The sequence below is a fragment of the Haliotis rufescens genome, unplaced genomic scaffold (assembly GCF_023055435.1).
Source record: "Haliotis rufescens isolate VD_foot unplaced genomic scaffold, xgHalRufe1.0.p SCAF_16, whole genome shotgun sequence".
In the NCBI taxonomy this organism is placed as follows: domain Eukaryota; kingdom Metazoa; phylum Mollusca; class Gastropoda; order Lepetellida; family Haliotidae; genus Haliotis; species Haliotis rufescens.
In genome coordinates, this window is record NW_025963846.1 from 29,185,872 (window position 1) to 29,201,200 (window position 15,329).

At 43.7% G+C, this 15,329-nt stretch overlaps 1 protein-coding gene across 1 annotated transcript; it reads right to left on the reverse strand.

Moving 5' to 3' along the window:
- LOC125381028 (proto-oncogene serine/threonine-protein kinase mos-like) lies at window positions 1-8,004 on the reverse strand. Its single transcript, XM_048397094.1, has 2 exons — window positions 7,238-8,004; window positions 1-923 (listed from the first exon to the last, which is right to left on the reverse strand). The coding sequence occupies exons 1-2, from the start codon at window positions 7,352-7,354 to the stop codon at window positions 180-182; spliced, it is 861 nt and encodes a 286-aa protein (XP_048253051.1). The 5' UTR covers window positions 7,355-8,004; the 3' UTR covers window positions 1-179.
- Window positions 8,005-15,329: the final 7,325 nt, after the last annotated feature.

A 15,329-nucleotide genomic window follows, 5' to 3' on the forward strand; every position in this document is an offset into this window, starting at 1 on the left:
TTGTATTAGTCCGGATTGATGCCGATTAATAGTGCCATGTCACTGAGATACCATGCCGCAGTTTAACATGAATACCTCTCTCAGACACCGTTTACTGATTACGAGCCCACTAGTCTTTGTTTTAGCGCCTTAATGGCGAGCGACAGATAGTGTTAATTATATCAACGTGTCGCCATTGTTTAAGTGTTATTTCTGAAATACGTGTATCCGTAAATCGAGACACCAGCTACAACGCCGCCACAAATCAGAATCTTCCACCACGAGTAACCTGTATTCAGCATTGAACAAACCTCTTCTGCTGTTGGGCGTCCAGCTATATCTGCTTTTAAGGCTTCATTGATGATGTCTCGCAGTCCCTGGTCAGTGATGTGACCGAGGTCTATTTTCCCTGCCATCTTGGCCAGACGACGTCCACCATAGTAGGCAACTAGTTTGTCGTCGACAAATTGCGGACTCCATAAAGCATAGGTGACAGCTCCAAGGGAGAAAATATCACTTTTCTTGTCCAGAGCCTCTTCAGGGGGCAAAAAACAAGCGTCTTCAGTCCCATCTAACCCGCCATGTTCCTCATCTCTCCTGTTATTTCTCCCGGCCTGGCGACCAGCTGCCGATCCAAATCCTCCTATTTTATAAACAGGTTTACTGCATGACGTCACAAGGATGTTTTCTGGCAGTAGGTTGGCGTGTATGATATCAATGTTGTGAAGAAACTGCAAACCACTGGCAATGTCGGTCATGAAAGAACGACAGTCGGCTGCATTCAGATGTTTCTTCATGAATAAACGTTTACTCACATATTGGTTCAGGTTGCCTTCCTCGCAATATTCCAAGAACATTGTGACGCCTTTTGCAGGAAAAGCGTTATAAATCTTGACAATGTTTTTGGCCCCTTCAGATTCTGCGCACTGTTGGAGTATGTGCTTTTCGGCGAGTAGTATAGTCTAAGTCCGCAGAAGGTAGTTTTGGTTGATCCGGTTGATCCAGGCGGATGCGAAGGTGATTGGCTGATCCAAGTCACGTGATCGGATAGGATGACTCATGCATCAACAGCGCGTCACAGGTGAGGGGGAATGAAAGGTGTGTGTTTATAAGACAGAAAAGAATTCATAAGAAAACAAAAGTAAAGGGTATTCAATAGAGCTATGTGTATAGCGTGCTGCCTTGAATAGACAGACCGTACCCGTCAGCCCAGTTTGAATTAAGCGCGCTTAACAACTGACGTGGCCTCGTCGTTTAACCCGCGCTCGCTAGAGCGTGCGACCTGGTTTTGATGAATGCAGGGTGTGTGTTGAAAGTACAAGTACCACAATGGAGACGGGTTAAGTCAACACGATATACGTCGGGTAATGTAGGAAAAAAAACTGTACGTCTAGCTGGAACAGATCCATCTTATACGGTCTACACGTTGTACACCACGAACGTTAGACAACCTATATAGAAAAAAATACATAGAGACAAAATAGATAAGACTACGCAATCAGTAAGCTAGCAGTGTCGTTTAATTACATTTAGCGCGCAAGAACGAGGTAGTCACGTCACCCTGCATTGACTATAACGCTGAAGGCAGCCGGATTTCGAATCACCCCGCGCTGCGTACTATTATGAACCATTTGTATAGAGGGCGTTCACTTATTCAGCCCTATCCCGACTAGCGTAGTTGATGTTTCAACGCTAGCGTTTCCATTTAACGCGATGACAAATAAACCGTACGGTTTGAGTTTTAACCGTGTATCATGATGTGCACAGTTTTACTTCAGAACGTGCTATTTTGACAATTGATAGTTAGAACCATGTCTATGTTCAATAGAAAACTGATGAGTATATGTACCCGTGTGACGGCACGAAGCTAGGTTTGTTGGGAAAGTGATGGAAGCAATCTATAGGACATTTTCATGTTTACAATACTCACCCTTAATTCGAAGAGAGAACAGAGTTTATCATGGAAAAATGTTTCACGAGGAAAATGTTTTATTGGAAATATAGGTTTATTCATAGCTAATGTATAGCAGAGAGACTAAGCCACCGACCGCCCATAACAATGTCAACATACCCCGGCCTTACAATTAATGTCAACATACCAGCCTCGCCTGAAGCTTCCCATTCATAAATTGTGTGAGCAGTGTCCCGTATTTATGATACGTTAGGGAAGATGTGTTGTACATTTGTTATTTTAAAAGGGAGTTATTTCAGAGAGGATATATATGGGTATTCCCCCCTCATTAAACTTTTCTTTCGTTGGTGTCTATTAAACGTATCCGGTATTTAATACATTTGAATGATGTAGGAAAAGTATGTGCGTGAAGATGTTGTACCTATATCCGAACACGAATGTATGACACAGGAAGGGTGTGTGGAATGCACTCCTCCTTGTAAGGGTAAAATACGCGTTTAAACTCACCATTTAAATGATGATGACATTACTTTTTAGATGTATAATTGGTATCAGTGAGTGAGTGAATTTAGTTTTACGCCCCACTCGGCTTTATTCCAGCTCTAGGACGGTGGTCTGTCAATAAACGAGCTTGGACCAGACAATCCAGTGATCAACAGCATGAGCAGCGATCTGTGCAACTAGGAACCGACGGCACGTGCCATCCGAGTCGGACCAACCGATCCCCGTCAGTCGCCGATAAGCATGGGTTACTGAAGGTCGATTTTTATAACCCGGGACCTTCACGGGTGTAGTATGACGAAGACTATATACTAATATGATCGCTTTTTTAACATACTCACAAGTGTGCTGTGAAGAAAAGAGTGTCTTCCAAGAATCCCTGCACGTGTAAGACAGTATAAACTCTACAGTAGTGTAGCCCGACAAACAGTTTTACTCTCGCCAGCAAACGGATTGGACGTGAACAACATGAAGAAAGCATCAGAGATTAGACTTGACCCTAGAGATATATTTAGGAAGACTACGTTGAGAAAATCACAACAGAGAAAGAAACCACAAGCAGCCAAGAAGTCGACGCTGAAGACAAAGAAGAGACAGGTAACACCTAAAATGAAAACGATGACAACCCAACAGGGATCGAAGACAACACCCCAACCCGTGAAAATACAACATGTGTCGGAGGTGAAGGCTGTGGTGGAACGGGCAATTGCTGCCTTGAAGCGTCAACAGAGTCAAGGGTATAAAAGAAAGCTTCATACCCTCTAATCGCACACCGTATTGGATCACCATGGGGGTTGCCACCTGTCCGGACTGTGAAAAAATGTTTTCAAGGAGAGATGTCATGTTACGACACAGGAGAAATAAACATAGCATACCGCCGCCGCCGTTACAAGCCCACCCGCCGCCGCAAGTCCACTCGCCATTACAAGCCCACCCGCTAACGCCGCCGCCGCAAGCCCATCCGCTACCGCCGCCGCCGCAAATCCACCCGCCATTACAAGCCCACCCGCTAACGCCGCCGCCGCCGCAAGTCCACCCACCGCCGCCGCTGCGTCAAGCCAACCCGCCGTTACAAGCCCATCCGCCGCCGCCGCCGCCATCGCAAGTCCACTCGTGGCTGCCTCACTTACCATGCATATCTGATCTTCGAGAACAATTCAAGTTCCTGATTCCCTCAAATGCGCTCGTTGTGGGACCCAGTGGTTGTGGAAAGTCTGTGTTTACCTCTCATGTTCTCCGGCATGGCCTGATCCAACCCCAACCTACCCGCATCGTTTGGTGTTATACTCAATGGCAGCCATTATATAAGGACCTCGGTGAGCAGCTGCCTCAGCTGACCTTTGTCAAAGGAATTCCCTACGATATCTTGGACGAGGATTACTTTGATGCTCGTCAACAGAACGTGTTGGTCCTGGATGATTTCCTGGCCGAAGCAAAGCACGACAAGCGTATTTCGCGGTTGTTTACTCAAACCTCACATCACAAGAATGTATTGATCTTTCTCTTGATACAAAATCTGTTTCCGAGGGGTAAGGAATCGAGAGACATTGCTTTGAATGCGCATTATGTGACCCTGTTTCATTCCCCCATAGATAAACAGCAAATCAAACTCTTCGCTCGTAGAATTTTCCCCGAACATATGGATCACTTTATGGCTATGTATGAAAAGGTTACTGAAACACCCTATGGACAACTCACCATCGATCTAAAACCTACCACCAAAGATAAGGATCGACTGCATGTTAACCTCATAAATGAGGAAAACAGGAGAACAACAGCACAGTCTGAACCTGATCTGCGTAGGGAGAAGTTGACTACAACAGAATCTCTGGATCGTCCTCTGACACAAGAAGAGAGATTGCCCCAACAGCAGCTCACGCCAATTGAAACCGATTCAGACACGAGTAGTGAGACATCATTGACTATGGCCACGGCTTGCGCAGATTGCGGGGTGCTGATAGATAACATGCACGATCTACAGCGACATATCAAACACTGGTGTCCGGCCAATAGCCTTCAACCTAAGAGAAAGCGTGCCAGGCTCGAGAGTGATGACGATGACAGTGACTTTGACGACCTAGCCTCTTCCCAGAAAGGCAGTGGTCTTGCCGTCAAACCTCCACGTGGGAAGTCAACATTCACTAATATGGAAGCCGAGGAGTGGCAAAATGTAGGCTTACAACGCATCTGGAAGCAGGTGTACGATACGTTTCATGTCAAGATGAAACTGCAGAAAAAACAGTACAAGCGACAGGGACGAACGCAAGAATGGATTGAGAGAAGATTGAAACTGAGGTGGGAGGATCTAGTGCGTAGTACTCTCAACTATGCGATGGAATATACCACGTACTTTAAAGAGGCACCTCTGTTTCAAAACATGCTATACAACCTGGGAGACATGAATCCTTCCACGGAACAATCCGTTCTCAAAAATAAAATAAAACTCCTCCTAAAACCCAAGATGAAAGAGATCCTGCCTTTGATGGATATGCCGGAAATAGAAAGTGAGACTGAATCTGATAGCGTTGCAGAGGATAACGACGGTGATGACGAGGAGGAGGATGATGATCGTGAGCAGAACGATTAGGCATAAATACCCATCACTACTATATCAGTCTAACAGTCAGAAGAGAATGCCGAGTCAACGCCACGTGTCTAGTTTGATTCATATTTTGAAAACACCTCGTAAACTGAGGCGTTTGAACGATAAGAAACGCCGAATTTCCCTCTACGTGAGAGGAATGGTGAAACTGGGACCTCCTGGACGGAAATCGTTACAAGCAATGGATAAAGCATAGACTATAGACAACCATTCAACCTTAAAACAGCGTAGAAAAGGAAACATTCAACAGTGCGAAATGTGTTTCAAAACATGGACTCGCTATTTAAACAATAGGGCCTTCGAGCAGCAGCAGCATGTGTATATGAGTGACTAAATAATGTTCCAGAGTGAATACTATTGTCCATTCGTATATCACGGCTTTGTATGGAACCGATTGGCTCGAATCAATAAATGATACGAATGAATTGTTTGTTTGTTTTTTTCTCATTTTTTTGGCATATTAGTATATAGTCTTCGTCATACTACACCCGTGAAGGTCCCGGGTTATAGAATGGACCTTCAGTAACCCATGCTTATCGGCGACTGACGGGGATCGGTTGGTCAGTCTCGCCGACTCGGATGACACGTGCCATCGGTTCCTAGTTGCACAGATCGCTGCTCATGCTGTTGATCACTGGATTGTCTGGTCCAAGCTCGTTTATTGACAGACCACCGTCCTAGAGCTGGAATAAAGCCGAGTGGGGCGTAAAACTAAATTCACTCACTCACTGATACCAATTATACATCTAAAAAGTAATGTCATCATCATTTAAATGGTGAGTTTAAACGCGTATTTTACCCTTACGAGGAGGAGTGCATTCCACACACCCTTCCTGTGTCATACATTCGTGTTCGGATATAGGTACAACATCTTCACGCACATACTTTTCCTACATCATTCAAATGTATTAAATACCGGATACGTTTAATAGACACCAACGAAAGAAAAGTTTAATGAGGGGGGAATACCCATATATATCCTCTCTGAAATAACTCCCTTTTAAAATAACAAATGTACAACACATCTTCCCTAACGTATCATAAATACGGGACACTGCTCACACAATTTATGAATGGGAAGCTTCAGGCGAGGCTGGTATGTTGACATTAATTGTAAGGCCGGGGTATGTTGACATTGTTATGGGCGGTCGGTGGCTTAGTCTCTCTGCTATACATTAGCTATGAATAAACCTATATTTCCAATAAAACATTTTCCTCGTGAAACATTTTTCCATGATAAACTCTGTTCTCTCTTCGAATTAAGGGTGAGTATTGTAAACATGAAAATGTCCTATAGATTGCTTCCATCACTTTCCCAACAAACCTAGCTTCGTGCCGTCACACGGGTACATATACTCATCAGTTTTCTATTGAACATAGACATGGTTCTAACTATCAATTGTCAAAATAGCACGTTCTGAAGTAAAACTGTGCACATCATGATACACGGTTAAAACTCAAACCGTACGGTTTATTTGTCATCGCGTTAAATGGAAACGCTAGCGTTGAAACATCAACTACGCTAGTCGGGATAGGGCTGAATAAGTGAACGCCCTCTATACAAATGGTTCATAATAGTACGCAGCGCGGGGTGATTCGAAATCCGGCTGCCTTCAGCGTTATAGTCAATGCAGGGTGACGTGACTACCTCGTTCTTGCGCGCTAAATGTAATTAAACGACACTGCTAGCTTACTGATTGCGTAGTCTTATCTATTTTGTCTCTATGTATTTTTTTCTATATAGGTTGTCTAACGTTCGTGGTGTACAACGTGTAGACCGTATAAGATGGATCTGTTCCAGCTAGACGTACAGTTTTTTTTCCTACATTACCCGACGTATATCGTGTTGACTTAACCCGTCTCCATTGTGGTACTTGTACTTTCAACACACACCCTGCATTCATCAAAACCAGGTCGCACGCTCTAGCGAGCGCGGGTTAAACGACGAGGCCACGTCAGTTGTTAAGCGCGCTTAATTCAAACTGGGCTGACGGGTACGGTCTGTCTCTTCAAGGCAGCACGCTATACACATAGCTCTATTGAATACCCTTTACTTTTGTTTTCTTATGAATTCTTTTCTGTCTTATAAACACACACCTTTCATTCCCCCTCACCTGTGACGCGCTGTTGATGCATGAGTCATCCTATCCGATCACGTGACTTGGATCAGCCAATCACCTTCGCATCCGCCTGGATCAACCGGATCAACCAAAACTACCTTCTGCGGACTTAGACTATACTACTTCGGCGTCTGCAATAGGTTGTGGGCACGAAAGTGCTTTCTCAAGCACCGTTTTGTTACCTATGTTAAAGTACCTCACTGTTGAGAACCGACCTTGAACCAGCTCTGTTTCCTTCATTTTTCCTATGCCTGGAATATGACTCCTCTGAACAGTCTCAGGGAAATGCGACGAAGTACAGTTAGATGCAATGACGCGTAGTTATATTTAGACTGAACGCCTGACTGTGAGTCAGCCAGTCAGGTCGTGGTTCAGATAACCCCTGTTGTTACCTAAGCCCGTCAGGACTACCATCGTTCGTCACTACTCGCCTCTTTCCGTAGCTTGTCCCGGAATAACACGAGTTTGTCACGAATGAAACACTTGTTTTATTAAGTAGCACCATGTAAATATTATCTCCATTATAGCCAAAGGCCATAGCCTGAAAGGCTCACAGAAAAAGTCAATATTACAGTACGTTTTCACCTTAACACTAAAATGCCATTTGGTGCAGATATGTACTAAGCGGGTCATGTGGTCAGGCTCGCTGATTTGGTTAATTCATGTCATCGTGTCCCAATTGCGTGGATCGATGCTCATGACATCAATCACTGGATTGTCTGGTCCAGACTCGATTAATTACAGACGGCGTCATGTAGCTGGAATATTGAAGAGTGCGGCGTAAACAACAAAGTTGCAAAGTACAGAATGGAGACCTAGTTGAGATGTAGTGAGGTGAGGTGACATTGGGTTTAAACGTCGCGTCCAAGATTACTGCACTTATATAGCGACGTGCGTGCGTGCGTGCGTGCGTGCGTGCGTGCGTGCGGCTGCTTGTACTAGTCCGGACTGATGCCGATTTATAGTGCTAGCCCACTGAGATACCATGCTGCAGTTTAACACGAATACCCAACTCAGACACAGTATACTGACTCCGAGCCGACCAGTCCTTGTTTTAGCCCCTTAATGCCGAGCACCAGACAGGGTAACAACAAGTACCATCTTTTTACGTCTTTCGGTATGACGCAGCCGGTATGACGCTCTCCGGGCGGACGCTCTACCACTAGACAACGGAGGCGGTTAAACCAAGTTGAAAACAAGGAATTCTTGGCAGCTTCCAATTCGGAACATTCTTTTGTACCCTATCAGTAATTATTGGTTAGTGTGTTTGTATTAGACCCATTAAAATTGTCTTTTGTTAAGTGGAAACCTAAAACTCTGTTGAATGTAATTGTTAATTGCTCATTGATCTTGATCGGTCATTTACTGATTTCACAGTTTAGTTCTTTACCTACAGAGTTCATTCAGTCTTATAGCTCGGACTTGAGCCGGCACACATCTGTATATTTCGGGCCTGAATCACCACCAACCCGCGTTGTCAACAGGCTATATTAAGGAGGGAACTGGCCACAGTAACAACGTGTGAACATAGGCATAATGACAGAAAGCGCACGTAAAATCTCAAAATAGTCATGACAGTCATAGCAGATGAGGTGAAATTGGGTTTAACGTCGCGTCCAAAATTATTGCACTTATATAGCGACGTGCATGTACGTGTGTTTGTGTGTGTGGCTGCTTGTACTAGTCCGGACTGATGCCGATATATAGGGCTAGCCCACTGAGATACCATGCCGCAGTGAATACCCCACTCAGACACAGTATACTGACTCCGAGCCGACCAGTACTTGGTTTAGCCCCTTAATGCCGAGCGCCAGACAGGGTAACAACAAGTACCATCTTTTAACGTCTTTTGGTATGACGCGGCCGGGGATCGAGCCCCGGACCTTCCGCTCTCCGGGCGGACGCACTACCACTAGACCACGGAGGCGGTCGACAGTCATAGCAACTGATTCAGGACACCAACCATAGGCTCAGTTAACCGAAATACACAGAAGTAGGTGCGATAGTCATAACAATTGAATGAGTTAATACAGAACGTCGCGACAAAAACATTTCCATAATCACAAGGAATCTCTGCTAAAATCAGCGTCCATTGTTCTATTCCGCCTATATCGTAATCAAGCACGTGTTGTTAATCACTATAGCGATGCTACTAGACTAACATCTAGTCTCTGAAATGAACATATCTTACAGTAAAACAACAGTTGTTAAAATATCTTAATAAAAATATAATAAAAATGAACCTAGAGACTCTCTTCATTTCGTAGATACCTTAAACTGCAGTAATCTAGACTTGCCAACGTTATAGACTTACATGGGCTGTATTGAATATATTTGTGTAAGTGAGTTGGATTTAACGCCGCTTTTAACAGTATTCCAGTTATATCACGGCGTGTCAGCTTAATGTGGGAGGAAAGCCCGAAGTGATGCAGGTCTCAGACGTTTACCACTTCGGTGAAACCCACGAGCACGGGTATGGTGCTGACAAACCTAGAAACATAATCGGGGTGAACCGGGATTCGAACCCACAATCATAGGTGTCTGGCGTGTCCAGGGGACGCAACTCTGCACAGCGAATCGCGGCGCCTTAGACGACTGGGCCACCCGTGTCCCCCAGTAATAGAGTAAGACCACCAACACCAAAACAACCCAAAACGAAACCCAACCCAAAGCTTTCACAAGCCTCTCTTTTCCGAATAGCATTCAAGTAATCTCTATTCAGCCTTTCCCAAACTTGTTCTGCTGTTGGGCGTCCAACTATATCTCCTTTTAAGGCTTCATTGATGATGTCTCGCAGTCTCTGGTCAGTGATGTGACGGAGGTCTATTTCCCCTGCCATCTCGGCCAGATGACGTCCACCATAGTAGGCAACTAGTTTGTCGTTGACAAATTGCGGACTCCATAAAGCATAGGTGACAGCTCCAAGGGAGAAAATATCACTTTTCTTGTCCAGAGCCCCTTCAGGGGGTGAAAAAATAGTGTTTCTGGTCCCAACGTCCCCGTCACGCTCCCCGCCACGCTCTCCGTCGCGCTCTCCGTCACGCTCTCCGTCACGCTCTCCGTCGCGCTCCCCGCCATGCTCTCCGTCACGCTCCCCGTCACGCTCTCCGTCACGCTCCCCGACATGCTCTCCGTCACGCTCTCCGTCGCGCTCCCGACCATGCTCTCCGTCACGCTCTCCGTTGAGCTCTCCGTCACGCTCTCCGTCACGCTCTCCGTCACGCTCCTCGCCATGCTCTCCGTCACGCTCTCCGTCACGCTCCCCGCCATGCTCTCCGTCACGCTCTCCGTCACGCTCCCCGCCATGCTCTCCGTCGCGCTCTCCGTCACGTTCCCCGAATTGTCCCCCGTCATGTTACCCATCTTCCCTGACGTGTTCCTGCGTCGGGCGACGAGCTGCCGATCCAAATCCTCCTATTTTATAACTCGGTTCATCGTACCGTGTCACTAGGATGTTTTCCGGCTGTATATTTCCGTGTATGATACCAATGTTATGAAGAAACTGTAAACCACTGGCAATGTTGGCCATGACATAAAGACAGTCGACCTCGCCTAGAGGACTCTTCATGGTTAAACGTTTACTCACATACTGGTCCAGGTTGCCCATCTCGCAATATTCAAAGGACAATGTGAAGTCTTCTGTAGTAACATGGATATCACCAATCATCTGTACAATGTTTTTCGATTCTGCACATTTTTGTAGTATGTCCCTTTCGGTGGCTACACATCTTCGTGAACACACAAGGTTTTTTTCAAGAACCGTTTTACTACCTTTTTTACCCTTTCTCACTGTTGAGAACTGACCTTGGACAAGATCTGTTTCCGCCATTTGTCTTATGGGTAGAAGACTACATCCTCTGAACAGTCTCAAGGAAATGTGACGTAGTACATTCAGTAGTTAGATTCAGTGACGTGTAATTATATTTAGACTGAGCACGTGGCTGGACTTGCCTGTGAGTCAGCCAGTCATGTCGTGCTTCCGTTTTCCTCTGTTGTCTATGAAAGGCCAGTAGGGCCGCCACCATTCGCCTCTTCCCGTATTAATTACCGGCTTTTCCCAGAATGACACGAATTGGTTTAAAATGGACCACGACTTGTTTCATTAAGCAGCACCATGTAAATAGTATCTCGTTTATAGCACAATGTCCAAGCCTGAAAAACAATTTTTTACTGCCTAACTCGAGGAAGTATTTCTGTACAGTCAATGGAACTTGGTACATGTGATCACTAAGGGTAGGGTCCAGATCGTGAAAGGCCACGAATCACCTGCGTATAGGGCCAAGGTCACATTAAAAGCTAATTTTACAATATGTTACAAAATGCCCTTTTCTGCAGATATGCTTGTAGCTGTTATGTTATTAAAATACGTATGTGCAACAGATTTTCAAACATGTGCATATTAAGAACATAGTAAAAGTATTATGTCAAGGATCATATAAAATATCAGTCATATATCACAGAAAAATAGAAAACTAACTATTTGGGTTCAATCCTATATCTTGTCATAGAGATGGCCTTCTTTCAAAAATGACTGACGGTCTTGCTTGACAAGTGTATAAGGATCTATGCCGAAACGTCGCTTTTTACAGTATTAAAGTTGTTATCCATAAATTGTGTCGTCTTTGTCATCCCTCAACTTCTAACGAATGCCTATCAATAAATATCTGACAAAGCCGATCCTACACGAACGGGGAATTGTCTAGTGTCAAGGAATCGAGAAATAAAAGCAGGCATGCCCACGGAATCCCATTGTATAAAGGTCATTCAATATACCATATTTCCAAGTGGTATCATAGGTCTTCTCTAAAAAAAAGAATATAAAAAACTGCAGGTTGTTTATTAATAAACAAATTACTCAAGTCGTACAAGATGATCAACTGTACAACTGTGACGCCGGAATCCACATTGGATATCTGTTATTTAAGATGCCAAACAAGACTATTGTTAATCATTCTTTCCAATGTTTTACAAACACTGTAAACACAGCTAGTCAAGGCATTTGGACAGTAATTTGTTGGCTTCGTATGAACTTTACTTGGCTAAGGAATTGGAATGATGATTGTTTTGTGCCAGTGAGTGAGTGAGTTGGGTTTAACGCCGCTTTTAACAGTATTCCAGTTATATCACGTCGTGTCAGCTTAATGTGGGAGGAAAGACCGAAGTGATGCAGGTATCAGACGTTTACCACTTCGGAGAAACCCACGAGCACGAGTATGGTGCTGACAAACCTAGAAACATAATCGGGGCGAACCGGGATTCGAACCCACAATCATAGTTTAGGGATGCAACTCTGCATAGCGAATCGCGTATGCCTCGTTTATATCACCCGTGCCTCTTGTTTTGTTCAGGAATCTGCGAATGTTCCACATTCCCATATGTTAAGGATGCTAAGGAGCACTGACAACAGAGATGATTCAACAATTGATAATGGTTCTCATCAGGACCAGTTCATTATGATATTCCAACTTGTCAGGGAAGTGTCAGGAGTGTAATAATAATAAGAAGAACAATATGCTATTGTTTTCACTAATTTATTTGCGAGGTCTTGTTTACTTGTCAGAATAGTATCATGAACCTTGAGATGATGCACACCGTGTCAAGATCACTTGCCCTTCATTTTCTGTATCATGTTCCACACTCTATTAAGAGGCGTTTGAGTACTTGTTTTAGAAACAAATGCACGCCAGGAAGAACGTTTTGTTCCCTTCATCGTCATATGAGCTTTTGCTCTTAACATTTAAGGTTGTTGAGATGAGTCGGTGATTGATTAGTATTAAAACGTTTTCAGCCTTTTCCCATCGTTTTCTAGCTTGTCTGCAGTCATCATTGAATCGTGGCTTTCTAATACGTGGAACTGTGGAGGATTTATGAATAGTGGTCATGGCGATATTATTGACATCCTGTGAAAAGGATTCAATACGATCATCAACATTCTGATACGATTCAGATACAAATTTGTCAGTACAGAACTTCTGGAATAGAGTCTAGTTAGCTTCATTGACATTTCATCTAGAAATTGGAATCTCTGTGGTAGGTGTAACGATTTTAAGAAGTGTTGGAAAATGATAGCTCCAACAAAGATCATCATGTAGTGTCCATTCAAAATCATTCTAAAGTGAAGGATCTGCAATTGTAAAATCGAGGGCTGAATTTGTCCTTGTAGCTGGATGGAGGTAGGTATTTGAGTCATCATTACAAATACAGAATATTGTTGAAAAGAAATTGTTCTATGATACTGCCTTTGTTGTTCAATGTGGTGCTGCCCCACAGGGGACTGTATCTATGCAAATCGCCCATTATTAGGAAGGGTATGGGAAGTTGATCGATCAAATTCTGAAATGTCACGAGTTGTGTAGAAGAAGAAGGTGGTACATATAAAGAGCATAGTGTAATTGCAACATGTAAAGTTATTCGTACCGCAACTGGTTGATATCAATTTTGAGTGGCACTGGACATTGAAGTATGTTTTGACGAACCATCACGGACACACCACTGACGCTTTCTCTGTGTTTGAGACACAGTATCATGCCTAAGGAAATCTACTCCATCAGTTTCCTTCAAGAATGTTTACTGAAGACGAAACTCTATAGGATTAAAGTCTTGTTCCCAATTCATTAAAATTAGCTCTAACACACTACAGTTCCACTGTATTATATTTTGTGAATGAGTCATGATTTGGGTGTATGTATTGGTGATCTACCACCCCTTGACTTCGAAGGCGATGAACTTCTTGTCCAATGATACATGTGTTCTTCCAGGGATCCAAGCTAATTATAAAGTCAATCTCATTAAAATCGGATCTAAGTTCTCGCTGCCGCTAAACAAAGATCTGATGACATCCCATTACGGGTCACGTCAGAACGACCTTTCGTGAACTTTGACCGACCACTGAAATGACGAACAAGAAGTCGACATCAGCCAGTTAGAAAGCAGCTTTCTCGAGCTTTACGGCACTCGCTTCAACCTGGCGACTTCCATAGACTACGCTTGAAAACTATGTTGACACAGTTCTCGATTAAAAATTTGAAACCTGAACAAACGAACATTCCGTAAGGTCTAATATATGGTTGAGATTGTATGACAGTGAATCCCACGTACTGTGGAACACCTCGGAAGCGAGAGATAGACGATAATTTTGACGGAATCAGTCGTACGGGCCGTAACTGTCGTTCGGAATACACCATGTTAACGTTTTCGATTTTGCATGATTAGAAAACACATTCACTTTCATGATCTGGTAAGCGACGCTTTGATTGGTCGGATGAAAAGTCGTTCTGACGTGACCCATAATGGGATGTCTTCAGATCTTTGTTTAGTGATAGCGAGGACTAAGATCTGATTTTAATGAGATTATTATAAAGTTGGATTTAATCTCTTGAAACCTTAGCAAGTCTATCGCTTTGATGATCCTATCTATCGTTTGATTTACTTTCACAGGTTGCTTGACACGAGTTTACACTTTGTGACTGTTGCAATGGCAAAGAATCTGTTTTGAGTTGATATTGAACATTTCTATTTTGATGTTTTCCTGAACCAGATTGTATGCGAGATGGGGACTGTGAAGAAGTACTGTGAGATTGAGATGACACCAAAGTATCTGGTAGCAATTCTTATTCAGCATTTTGTGGTAATAAGTCATCAATTTGGACAAGTTCAGGATGGGTGGGTTTTGTCCATGTTAAGTCAGTCTGTCATTCAATTGAAGCTGTTGTCACAGATTGTCTTTCAGTAATAGAGGCATATGACATTCAAAGTTTCTTGGCGTCAGTGTAACTGATGTTCTGAGAACATTTTATTTTATTGATTTCCATTTCCCTTTTCCATACTGGGCACTCTTTTGATGAAGATGAATGCTGACCCGTGCAGTTGCCTCATTTTGCTCACCACAGTGAGCACAGGTTACAGGATCTGTGCATAAGTTTATGCCATGACCAAATTTTTGCCATTTTAAATATCTTAACGGATTTGAGATATACTAGTACTTTTCAGCGTGAAGATTGCAATAACCTGCTTTGATGGATTTGGCTGCTGTTGGAGATACAAACGAAAACAGGTAGGTATTGCTTTGAATTACTTCAGAGTTCTGACGCCTAGAGAATCGTTTCACCTGTGTGACACTTTGATCTCTCAACCCACATAAAATGTCAAGCTCTGCCATATCCTCTAAAAGATTATACCGACCTCTAACGAATCCTTTACTTGAGTTGAGGAACCT